Source organism: Camellia sinensis, chromosome 5, assembly GCF_055761805.1.
Source record: "Camellia sinensis isolate YWXY chromosome 5, ASM5576180v1, whole genome shotgun sequence".
NCBI classification, from domain to species: Eukaryota; Viridiplantae; Streptophyta; class Magnoliopsida; order Ericales; family Theaceae; genus Camellia; species Camellia sinensis.
In genome coordinates, this window is record NC_138965.1 from 137,038,216 (window position 1) to 137,051,991 (window position 13,776).

Consider the following 13,776-nt stretch of genomic DNA (forward strand, 5'->3'; position numbering starts at 1 on the left):
GTCCATAGGTGATTCTTGGCCTTTATGGGCTTATACACGTCAAAAAATGAGAGAAATAAACTTGGTTGGAGACTTGGCTCATTGAAAATCACGTAAAACTCCAATCTGACACAACATTAAAATTATTGAAAACATTCAACTCAAAATTGATTGATAAATGATCGATAGAAACAATAATATGTAGATAAGCAGTGATCAATTCCAACCATTAAATTGATACTTTGTCGATGTTTTGAATGATTAAAAGCTTCTAAAGTGTCCGCTTGTAGAATTTTGGCCCTCACGGAGAGCCGAAAGGTAGCTGACCCACGAAAGTTACATTTATAATTTTTTAAAATTATTATTATTATTTTTATTTCTGTCCATCCAATGCAGGGCCCACAATTCACCATATTATAATTAGGATTTGATAATAAGTTAAGTTAAGTTTATCACTTGAAGTTGACACCTATTTGCTTCAAAACTTAGACACGCATTGTACACGGTATTACCACAAGGTTGATGAATCCAAAAGGTTAACTTTCTTGACTACATCCTTGTTTAAGTTCATTGTATTCCTATTTTCTATCATATTGGAATATGGTATAATAGGTATATTCTCTATCAAAATAAAAGAGGTATCAACTTCATAATCATTTCTATTACTTGGATTTTTCACTTATTAACTATTCTTCACTTATAATTTATGATAAGAATAACATCATAATATTACATTTATTATAGAAGAGGAAAGGAGTTAAGATTTGAAATTGTAACCTTCTGAGCAACACAAGACGTCCAATCATTGGGTTAAGCGCTTTGATTTTCTTAATTATTCTGTTGATCTTAAGAAGGATTCCAACATTCGGTTTCATTTTTTCATCGGCGCATAGAAATTAAATGTGAGAATTCTATACATGTATAGAGTCATCAAATGAAACAAGTTATTTGAACTCGATATATGTTTGATTAGTTATTTTATTTTTTTAAATTGACTCGTTATGTAAAGGTTAATGATCCAAAACTTTAACCTTTTAGACTGGAGTATATCATTTGTTACAATATCTAAGAGAGGGAGAAAGAGAATATTGTATGGTGGATATATTCAATATTTTGTTGAATAATTATGTAACAATATATATAAGACTCCTTTATATAAGAGGAGAGAAATCTAAGTATAGTAATCCTAAATATGGTAATGAATATAATATAGTATGTATGATAGACAAAATATGTAGTTACTATATTTAACACCCTCCTCAAATTCAAGTAGAGATACTAATTTGATACTTGAGTTTGGAGAGAGAAACTAAAATATAAAATAAAATTAAAAAATAAAATAAAAGACAAATAGATTACAAAGTCCAAATGGGAGCGTAAGGGTGCTTGAGATAGATCAGAAGCCGGAGCTAATGCCAGGAGAAAATTTATGATCGTGTCGGACCGTTGTAGGAATTGGCCGGAACTAATGTCATCACAGTTTAAGGTTGTGCTAGACCGTTGTAAAAATTAGCCAGAACTAATGCTGGAATAGTTTAAAATCATGTCAGACCGTTGTAGAAACTGGTCGAAACTAATGCTGTGACACTTTAAGGTCGTGCTTATTTGTATTCTCTCATATTAGGGTATAGTAGGTATATTCTCTATCGGGTATAGTAGGTATATTCTCTATCAAAATAAAAAGGGTAAATTATAAATACACCCCCTGAGGTTTAATTAAAATACGAATTGTTTCCCTGTGATTTTGAAAATTACATTCCACCCCCTGAGATTTCTAATTTCATAACAAATCGCCCATTTTATTAATAAATCATCAAGTCAATTAACAGTTTTTAATAATGTTAGAAATATGTTTCAATTTATAATTCATGTAATTTATTATTATTTAGGAGAGCAATTATGAATTTTATTTTTTTAGTTAATTCTGTTAAATAAAAAATTCTAACAAAGAGGTATTTGTAATTTTTCAAACCAATCTATACTTTAAGCAAATCTCAAGAGGTGTATTTATAATTTATCCAAATAAAAATGTGTCAACTTCATAATAATTTCTATTACTTGGTTTTTGAACTTATTAGCTATTCTTCATTTGTTTATTATTTATGATAAAGAACATCATAGTATTACATTTATTCGGAGAGGGAAAGGGATTAAAATTTGAAATTGTGACATGATGTACAAGATATCCAATCATTTGGTTAATAGTGTTACTCTAGTTAACTTCTTTTTAACCTTAGAAAATGTTAATTGTTGGTGTCATAACGTGACATGATGACAAATGATATTTGTAGCTGACCTTGTAACGCGGATTTGAATTATGAGAATCAACTTTTACAAAAAGATGGAAGTTTAGGCTTCTTACCCATTTCTTCTCCATGACCTTGTTGTAAGCAGCAGTTTCAACATTGGGTCTGATATTTTTGGTGGCGTGTGGAAGTTAAATGTGATACTTCATCCTTGGCGTTATAAATGGAATCAACTCAAGTTTAGCTCGTAATCTACTTGATTCAAACAACAAATTAAATTTGAACACATTTTATAATTTATTAAGTTTTCAAGTCAATTTTTAAACAATTTACTCGACTTGTTTAGAGCCTTGTCTATGGTAAATTCATCAAAATGCTAAAAATGTAATTTTCAACTTGTGCAATATCTTCTTCTTGAAAAAAAGAAAAAGAAAAAAGGAAAATATTGAAATTTAACTTGTTAAGTATTTGTTATTTTTAAAGTCTTTTTAACATTTAATTCATTTATTTATTTATACAATTATTTCCTTGTGAGAGGGTAATTTTTGTGAAAATTGGGCCGAGCTATGAGATGGTCATTATGGCCCAAAGTACGAAGGGCTGGGTAAAAAGGCCGTAAAGTTACTCCGGCCCAAGAGAGGTAAAAAATTACTCCAGCCCGAGAGAAATGTAAAGTTACTCCGGTCCGGAAGCGACTTGGAGTTAGGCCAGTCTCAGAGTTAGTCCGATTATGGCGTATTGTGGTTAGAACGGTCAGAACCTTGCTACTCGGTAGCTCGGTCTAAACACACCATGGTTTGTACATGAGAGCACCGAGATAAGGAGGAGTAAAAGGAAGAACCGAACTAAGGATAGTTCGGCCTACTCTGCGGCTCAGCATAACCATGATTACTTCGGTCATGTTGGAGTTCGGCCATGGTAAAAACCATCTCACTTGGTTTAAGCAGTGAGGGGGGTGTTAAAGGATAAGCATTATTTTTCAGGAGTATGAATCCTAGGAGGACTCTGCATGGAGGAGTAGAAGTCCTATTAGGATTGTGCCACACGAAACCCATAAAAGCTCACAAACATCACCTTTAGAGAGGTAACACACAACTTTGCTTTTTGAATACACAGAGCTTTTGTCTATTTGTCAAGCTTACTGACTTAGGCATCGGAGAGGTTTCCGGCATACACCCGCCAGCTAGCTCACGTTTGTGTTTTCAGGTGATAAAGCGACGACGTACAGAGGAGTGCAGACTTGATCAACAGGATTATACGAGAAGGTTTATTTCTTTCCCGTACAATTGGCGCCGTTTGTGGGAATAACAGACAGGACAAAACCTCTTGATCAAGCTTTGCCTCTTGAAGAACAATGGCGCACAATGAAGAATTACCACAGTCCGCCATCGACGGGCAAACACCAGATGGGGGGGCCAGGTGTGAAGGATTACCTTCTATCCCTCCCATGGCGGACTTGGAGTCCCAACGACATAACCCCAGGAGAGATACTAGGGGAAGACGAACTTACAGCCCCCGTCACTCTTGTTCACAAAGTCCTGATAGGCAAAGGCGGAGGATTGATTCTCAAGTTCTGGAGGACCGCGTGAAGGAGTAAGACGAATTGATAAGGAAGATGGCGGCGGACATGGAGGCCTTAAAGCGCCAGATAAAGAACAAAGAAGTGATGACAGGAGAGGGGCGCAAAAACAAGACGCCCCCTCGCCACTCAGAAAATCGTAGTAGGAATACCACACCCTCGCAAGGAGAGAGTAGAAGCCTCAGGACAGGCGATACTCAATCCAGGTCTTCCAGAACTCGTCACTCCAGGTCTGAGAAGACGAGATCTGAAAGATCATACACTGAAGGAAGCACGTATTGGTCCTCACATACGCACCAAACCAGATCTAGACAGACGGAGTTACCCAAATCATCCGACTTACGAACCGTGCTCGAAGAAAAAGCACGATGCAAGGAGGATGCCAGGGCACGGGATCCACACAGAGTTTCTGCCTTACAGCGGTTGGCTCCTCGGACGCATGGAAGCGTCAAGGTTGGAATGCCAATACCGCGCCCTGCCTACGAACCAACGGACAAAGCATTAGCAAGGTTGCAGACTTCGCCGTTTGTTCCGGCGATTGAAAACGTGCCCCTACTATCAGGCTTCCTTCAGCCCAAATTCACTACATATGAAGGGAAGACGGACCCTTACTCAAACTTGAGCCACTTTCGCCAGGTCATGGTTGTATACAGGCGAAACGAGGCCTTAATGTGCATACTCTTCCCATCTAGCCTTGGCGACCTAGGCTTGACTTGGGTTCGAGAAACTTCCAGAGGGCAGCATAGCCTCTTGGGCGCAATTGGCAGAGGCCTTCGTAACAAGGTTCCGAACGAACACTAAAACCTCGGTGGATCGACATGTGCAATAAAGAAACCCTAAGATCCTACAATAGTCGCTACTGGGAGACATTCAATCAGATTGGGGACTGCCCCACCAATCTCGCCATTGCACAGTATAAAAGAGGCCTTCCAGTCGGGAACAGACTAAGGGACTTAATCACCATGACGCCGCCCCTCACCATGGAAGCCTTGATGGAAAGAGTGCATCAGCACATCAGGGTAGAAGAGGATGGCGCACGTGCCAAAGCAAAATCTGGGGCGACCACAGTACCAGAAAAGAAGACCTCAGCGAAGGTCAATGCAGTAGACCGACAGAATAGAAACGGACGTGGCAGGCGAGACAACGGAGAGGACCCAGATAAAAGATGGTTGAGGGTCCGCACAGCCATAACCACGGTATTTAAGAAACCGATCTACCGAATTCTAAGTGAAATAAGAGATGAGCCTTTTGTCAGATGGCCAGCCAAACTAGGGGAAGCGCAGAAGGACTATGACGAAAGATCACGGTGCACCTTCCATAAAGAAAAGGGACACCGCACTGAGAATTGCACGCCATTGAGACAACACCTAGAGGAGTTGGTGGCAGCAGGACACTTGGATAAGTACATTGAAGGAGGGACGCAACCAGCCCCCCCAAGATCACAATAACCCCAACGGGATGCTAGTCGACGCCCCACCTCAAGGCGTTATCAATGTGATACATGGAGTCTTTGAACCTGAGCGTGTATGCGAGCTCAAAGGATCAATCAAAAAGGCTGAACACTTAAGAGAGGTGCTAAGTGCCCAACCTGCCACCAAGAAGGGGAAGACAGAGGCAACAAATGTCATGTCTTTTTCGGATAAAGACTTAGAACGAATATATTGCCCTCACAATGATGCCCTGGTCGTCACTCCCCGAGTCAAAAATTTTGACGTCAAGCGGATTTTGATTGACCAGGGTAGTTCATGTGAAATCATGTACTACGAAAACATTTAGACAACTAAAGCTACAAGACAAAGACTTGGCGCTTGCTGTATCACTCCTAATTGGATTCAACTCTATGCCAGAATGGCCCATCGGCAAAATAATTCTTCCAGTTAGAGCAGGAAGCGTGACGAAACAAGTGGAGTTCTGGGTATTGAAGGTCCCCTCCACTTACAACATCATCTTGGGCAGAACATGGCTGCATGCCATGCGATCGGTGGCGTCATCCTACCACCAAGTAATGCGGTTCCCCAACGACACCGATGTAATTGAAGAAGTCTATGGAGATCAGATCATGTCGAAGCAATGCTTCGTCACGGTGAATGGCAGCCGCGCTGCCAAAGGATACGTTCATTCGGTGGAAGAACCTGAGAGTAATGAGCTATTCGCAGATGTCGACAAAGCGGCGGATCAGAAAGCAGTGGAGGACTTGGTAGAGGTAAAAATAGATGAAAAGAACCCGGATAAGTTCTTTTTGTTCGGTTCGTCGTTGTCCAGCACTGAGAGATTAGAGGTCTTGGAATTCTTAACCTCTAACATCGAAGTGTTCGCCTGGACACCCTACGACATGCCAGGTATTGATCCAAACTTTATCTGTCACCAACTCAATGTCCACCCATCCGCCAGACTAATCATTTAGCGCACTCGCAGATCGGCACTTCACCATACCGAAATAGTAGCGGAAGAAGTAGGTAACCTGCTGGAGGCAAGAGCAATTAGAGAGGTGCACTACCCAAAATGGATCTCCAACACGGTCGTAGTGCCAAAGAAGAATGGAAAATGGCGTGTCTGCGTCGACTACAAAACAGTCAACAAGGCGTGCCCAAAAGACAGCTTTCCTCTACCACGGATAGATCAACTGGTAGACTTAACGGCGGGGCACAACCGACTTAGCTTTCTGGATGCATACAGAGGCTATCACCAAATCGCCATGCATGAACCAGACCAGGAGGTCACATCCTTTACAACTCCGAGAGGACTATATTGTTACAAGGTCATGCCCTTTGGCCTGAAAAACGCAGGGGCAACATTCCAACGAATGGTCACCAAGATGTTTGAACCATTGTTAGGAAGAACGATGGAGGCTTACATCGACGACATGGTGGTCAAAAGCAAGGATGAAAATAATCATCTCAAGGACCTAGGAGAGATGTTTGAAATCCTAAAAAAACACAAGTTGCGCCTCAATGCATCCAAGTGTGCATTCGGAGTAGGATCTGGCAAATTCCTAGGCTTCCTTGTGACCAACCGGGGTATAGAAGCAGACCCTTCCCAGATCAAAGCAATCCAGGATTTAAAGAGACCAAACTCAGTAAAAGAAGTGTAGCATCTCACCGGCATGGTAGCTGCACTCAATCGGTTCATAAGCCGATCGTCAGACAGACTACGACCATTCTTTCAAGCTTTGAAAGCTAAGTTCGAATGGGACGAAGAATGCGACCAAGCACTGGAAAGCCTGAAAGAATACATGTCTTCTCCACCATTGCTGGTCACCCTAATACCAGGAGAAGAACTTTTCCTATACCTTGCAGTCTCTCAGCACGCAATTAGCGCAGTGTTGGTCCGTACGGAAGGAATTCAACATCTGCCCATCTATTATGTCAGCAAGACATTGCTAGGAGCTGAAACAAGGTATTTGCCACTGGAAAAACTGACATTAGCCTTGATAATGGCCTCCAGGAAATTGGCACACTACTTTCATGCCCACACCATAGTCGTCCTCACAGCTTTCCCACTAAAAACTTTGTTTGAGAGGGCGAACTTTTCTGGGCGAATTTTGAAGTGGGCAGTAGAGCTGGGACAATTCGACGTCAAGTTCCAACCTAGAACCGCAGTAAAAGCCCAATCTTTGGCAGACTTCATCGCAGAGTTTACTCCTGGAAGTTATCATATCTGCCCAATTCCCAATTTTTCAATTTTGTTAAAAATATTTTTAAAACAAATTTTTAAAAATTAAACCAAACATGAAACTTCATGAATGTTCTCGTAGCCGTAGAGTCATTTCTGATCAGTCAATTTTTAATTTTTTTTTTTTTAAATAAGGGACGCGCACCTTGACTAATTTCTTCCCAGGTCCAGTTAAAGACAGATTATTCACACAAAAACTAGAGAACTCACAATATATATATATATATATATATATATATATACTTCTTATAATCTAACCTCAAAAATTGAATCTTATATAATAATTAGGGAGAGTTACGGGCCGGTCCTTTGGATTGGACTTAATACCCATGAGATCTTGTTCCAAAATAATTTAGCCCACCTTCTAATTTTACCCTTGATAACCCACACGTTTGACTTTTCTACTTTGTGCACATGTCACTGCCATGATTGGTCATCGCCCCTTCCAGCCATTGTTAATAATTTCCGATCGCCGACGATAGCTTCTAGTAACCTCTGATGATCACCTTCGGCAACCTCCACCGTTGCCACTATCCTTCGACCTCCAACAATATTTGTTTTATCCATTTTTCATCTTTTCACTACTACCACCACCTTCTCCTCAGATCTAGTGGCGACAAAAGAAAATAAGAAGAAAAATTATGAAGAGAATGGAGGAGAGAGACGAGAAGCCATTATCAAAAAATAGTTCTCATTATTTTCCACATTCACAGATCAAGACAAAGAATAAAAAATCAGATTCAATGATAAATTAATCACTGTTTGTTTGAAAAAAATTACAGAAGGAAAATCAAGCAGCAATCACCATTACAAACCAACACAAGAATCAGAAATACATTCAGTGATAAATTTATCACTGGCTGTTGCAAAAAAAAATACAGAAGGAAAATTTAATCATCACCATAAGAAATGATAAATTTATGAAGGAAGATGGTGGCAATGACGATGTTAGATTCAATGATAAATTTATCACTGGTTGTTTGTAAAAAAAATAAATTACAAAATGAAAATTACTATTACAAATGATAAATTTATCACTGTTTAGTTATCAAGTTTTATATAAAAACAAACATATTCAACAAATTTACTGATAAATTTATCATTGATTTAAACAAGATAGGAGTCGACATTGAAAATACCTATATGAACCTATCACAGTTCTGATCTAACATCCTGAACGCCTTTTTCATGTCTTCTTTTTCGTTTCGCTTGTCCATTATTAATTGATATAGAGCTGCGAACTTGTCAATGTCGACAAACTCATCTCCGTTCATGTCGATTTTCTTGATCTTTCTCAGATCTAACCTTATCTCTCTCAAATCCAAGGGCCACAGAGGCAGGTCTCATGTTCACCAACATCAACAAACAACTATTTGATTGCCGAGTCTTCGTCACAAACTTCCTCACCACCGTCAACGCTGCGACCCCTTTATCTCCGCCCAACATTACAATGGAGCAATCAATGGCTTTTGCAACATAGCAGTGCATGAGATACTTTTCAAAAAGCAGATCCTTTATGCTGTGTTTGGTTGGGGGATTTGGGGAGGGATTTGGAAAGAGAAATGGAAAATGTAGGTGAAATGTAAATAAAACATGCCTATATTTCACCTAGTTTCACACACCTTTTCCCTTTCTATTTCTAAATTCCTCCCCAAATCCCTCAACCAAACACAACATTAGGGGGGGAGAGAGAGAGAATTAAATAGAACCACATAATTCATAATAGCAAGGGTAAAATTGGAATAAAAAATAAAACTTTCTAATACATGAAATAAAAACTTAAAATCTAATAAAAAAATATATTATATTATTGAGACCGATCTATAAAAAAACCCTACTAATTTTGTGGGTAGAATACTCACCCAACCATTTAGGACAGCCCAAGGTTGATCAGTCAGTCCTTACATTCATTCATAGAAGGCCTTTCTGTGGAGGGGGGCCCATTTTGCAGCTAAGCTAGAGGAGCACAAGAGCGAACCAGTGGGAAGGAAAGCCCCATCTAGAAGTCTCACTTCACTTCCTTATCTTTTTCACTTCTCTCTCTCTCTCTGTCTCTCTCTCTCTCATCAGAAAAGCAGAGCATGGCAGCCACACCCACCCTTCTAAAACTCCCAATTCTACCACCCCCAAAAACCCACTCAATACCCCCAATTCTCTCCAACCCAAGTAAGCAACACCTCTCCATTCCCTCACACAACCCCCCAAAACTCTTCACTGACACCATTCAACACTTCGAATCAGCTTCTCTTCCTCTCACAGCATTGGCAATTCCCTTCTTCATTGACCCAAAGGCAAGTCCAATTCAATCTCTATGCCACTAGCTAACTAGTTCTATATATGTATAGGGTAAATTATGCTTATAATTCTTGTAGTTTGTTTTTTTATGTCAATTTAGTTTTGTAGTTTAGATTGCATTAATTTTAACTCTTGATTTCTTTCACATTGTTTCTGTTTAATTCAACTGATGACGCTCCTTTAGAAAGTCTTTCATTTTCTTTTGAATGTGTCATTTTGCTATTGATTACTATCTAATTTATTGACAGATGTTATCAATTAGACTAAATTGATACAATGTGAGAAATTAATTGGAAAAATTGATAAGATTAAAACTACGTAGAACCAAATTAGACAGACAATTCATCTTCAGTGGTTGACTTGAATTGCTATTTTTTGTGGGTTGGTGGTTAATTGAATGCAGGATGCACTTGCTGTTGGTGGAGAGTTTGGGATTTTGGAGGGAAGAACATTTGCTCTTATTCATCCAATTGTGATGAGTGGCTTGTTTGTGTTTACTCTCTGGTCTGGTTATTTGGGCTGGCAGTGGCGTCGAGTTCGAACAACACAGGATGAGATCAATGAACTCAAGAAGCAAGTCAAGTCTGTTGCAGTCACACCAGAAGGTACCCCTGTGGAACCCCCTCCACCATCCCCTGTCCAAGCCAAGATTCAACAACTCACTGAGGTATCCCTGCATTTCTAAGCTCACTACATAAGAAGCACTGACCCACTGACATGACAATTTGTAAGAAATTGTAGGACACAACATGTGAGTGACACATCCAAAGTATATAATTTTATATATTTATTATATGACATGTATAGGATATACAATTATTGTATTTTTGGAGCGTGTTCTCCAATTGTTTGAAGTGTGTTTGAGTCTAGAAATTTTTTAAAAATAATTGGACATGTTTGGACGTATGTGACAGGTGTCAGCAAGTGTTCGACAAGTGTTGTGTTGTGTGCTACATTCGTAGAAATGTTTGTACTTCTTAGAGTATCCCTATCAGTTTACTTAAATTTTATCCTAAAATATTATTAAAAAATTTATTCCCCATTTTAGGAATTACTTTTTTATTTATTTTCCCCATCAAACTCCTTACTCTTTCTCTATTCTATTAAAATAATATTTTTAATTATTTTTAAATTTAAATATTTTTTTAATAATAAAATAATGAAAAGCCAACCAAGGTACTTTTGGGCATTTTTGGGCAGCGTACCAAACACCAGCAGCACAGTAGAGGAAAACAAACAGTGGAGGTCGACCGGTTAGGTCATTTTTGGACATTTTTCTTCTTCAGTTACCGGGCACTCACAGACATCCGGGGGACATGAAGGGGACTTCCCTTTCATGCCCTCAACGAAATAAAATAAGAATTTATCAGATATAAGGTTACGGTGACTCCCTATAAATAGAGAGTTACTGTAGCAATCCTAAATTTAAGGGATGGTATAAGGGATCTGCTGGAGAAAAATTTCTGAGGAATTAACCCCTTATAATAGCAAAAAGCTATTATAAGGGAACTGATAGGGATGCTCTTAGGTCACTACTTTTGGGCTTCAGTTGGACAAATACTCCTTGACAGAGGTGGCTTAATCATCAGGGCACCTAATTTATAATAAAATTCAAAAAAAAAAAAAAAAAAAATTCTTATTGGTGAAAATCCTATTTTTTGAAGGCCATGAAATAAGGCCTCGTTTTGTTGCTTATTCTAAGGTTTCAAAGAATCTTGGACCGCTATTGGTCCCTCGCCATGGATCCATCCCGAAAATCCATGTGCCCTGTCCCCAATGCACTCCAACTGTTCGATCTAATGAAAGTGAAAATTTTAAAACATTGGAATTTTGAGAGAGAGAGGGCGACTTGGGATTTTGGGGACGAGGAATCTTGTGCCTTAGTTGTAAGACAATGAATTTTGATGTTATTGCCAAGGTTGGTTTGAGCACTTGTAGCACTCAATAGTTTCTACACAATTTAGTGGATATGCTAGAAATTGTCTATCTTGTAAAGCTGACTGATAAAGAAATGTGTATCACAATTGTTGATTTCTCATGATTCAGGAAAGGAAGGAGTTGATAAAAGGGTCGTATAGGGACAGACACTTCAATGCAGGTTCAATACTGCTGGGATTTGGTGTGTTAGAGGCAGTTTGTGGAGGACTTGACACTTGGATCAGGACAGGAAAGCTATTCCCAGGACCTCATTTATTTGCAGGGACAGGTAATTATCATCTTCCCATTCCATAACATAGACCAAAAAAAGACTATGACAACACTTTGTTGTGTTAATTTAGGCCGTGTTTGATAGTACAAAGAGTAATGTTGCACAAATAGAAATCTTATACAAAATGATGTGGCTGCATTGTGGGCCTATTATTTTGAAACAAAGAAGCCATCAAGATGGCTGTTAATTGCAAAAATGTTACTGTCACCTCACGTGGTGGAAGACTCTGTGATTTTTTTGTAAGAATAGCTTTTTCCCATAATGAAATTCACATCTTGAAATTGGAATTGGAAATCATACTAGTTTAAAGATTCACCTAATATATTCTCTAGTTCCAATTCCAAGTTTTAGTGGTCTCAATTCCAACACTTAGTAGGGTTTAGTTAAATGTATGAGTTAGCCTACTTACAACATTAAATCACAGAAAAGTACCCAGAATGCACATGTCGCATGGGAGGGCCCATCAGAATTATCTTCATTTGGTGGTACCTTCATTACTTTCACTATAGATGGTCATCTTCAGAATCCATAACTTCATTATCATTTTGATTATAATGAACTGGATCTGCTTGTTGAGCTGCAACATAATCTCCAAATCGTAAACTGAAATTTCCGCCTGGAAGGTTTCGAGATACGGCAGTTGTTGGGCCTCACCGTGTTGACATGTACGAGTTTCAATTCCATGTCTAAGTGGGATTTTGTTTTCATTTATGATTTAGTCTAAGTACAACATTAAATCGCAGAAAATTAGAATGTGCATGTCACACGGGAGGGCTCATCCAAATTATCCTCATTCGCTGATATCTTCATTATTTTTACTAGAGATTGTGCTCGCCTGTGCTGACATGTAGGAGTATATTTTGCGTTTATAGTTAACTGACCTGATTTTGTTGGATCAATTTTGAGGGAACAGGGATAACAGTCCTGTGGGCAGCAGCTGCAGCTCTTGTACCAGCAATGCAGAAGGGGAGTGAGACAGCCAGAAATCTCCATATTGCATTGAATGTGTTGAATGTCTTGCTCTTTGTGTGGCAAATCCCCACTGGAATTAACATTGTCTTCAGTGTGTTTGAATTCACTAAATGGCCTTGAATGACTCAGACACTACTTGAAGGGTGAGCACTCTTGTTTCCTCTTTTGGGTGTACCAATTTTATCCCCATGTCTGTGTCATTGTTTATAGTCTTGTATGAGTAAATTTCTTTTATTTTAGTCATATGAAATTGGTTCAAATCATTTATACGTTGACTGCTTAAATCATCTGGGTTGAGCTATAATACTAGTAGAGACTAAAGTATCATGTAATGTTCCTTCATCTTGAAATAGATTAAAGATGTTTATGTTTGCCAGTATCAGTTGAGAGTGTTGGAGTAGAAAGTATAAACTCGTAAGGTGAGCCTAGAACAATAGAATGAAAAGAATTGAATTGGCTTATCTTGAATGAGGTAGAGGCCATGTATATATAATATATTCATGATACAATTTTAGGAAACAATATAAACAAGAAGAGATTCCTACAATCAAAATAAAAAAATATTCTAATTCCTATATTCAACTTAATATTCTAGTTTCTATACTCAACAAGAACTAGAGAATAAAGAAAAGAAAAATAGGTGTAGTCTAGGTGTCAAAAAGAAAATATGGTGTATAGTGCAGTTGTGTAGAGAGAGAGAGAGAGAGAGAGAGAGAGAGAGAGAGAGAGAGAGAGAGAGTGCCACTTGAGCTATGGACTGTAGAGGGTTTGAGTTTTGTTGCTAGTTATTGGCAAGACTATGTACATGGCTTTAGCTACACAAT

General features: G+C 38.7%; 1 protein-coding gene across 1 annotated transcript; it reads left to right on the forward strand.

The window, feature by feature from the left end:
* The first annotated feature begins 9,327 nt into the window (after positions 1–9,327).
* LOC114267135 (plant/protein) lies at positions 9,328–13,331 on the forward strand. Its single transcript, XM_028208130.2, has 4 exons — positions 9,328–9,767; positions 10,175–10,438; positions 11,818–11,977; positions 12,894–13,331. The coding sequence occupies exons 1-4, from the start codon at positions 9,558–9,560 to the stop codon at positions 13,070–13,072; spliced, it is 813 nt and encodes a 270-aa protein (XP_028063931.2). The 5' UTR covers positions 9,328–9,557; the 3' UTR covers positions 13,073–13,331.
* Positions 13,332–13,776: the final 445 nt, after the last annotated feature.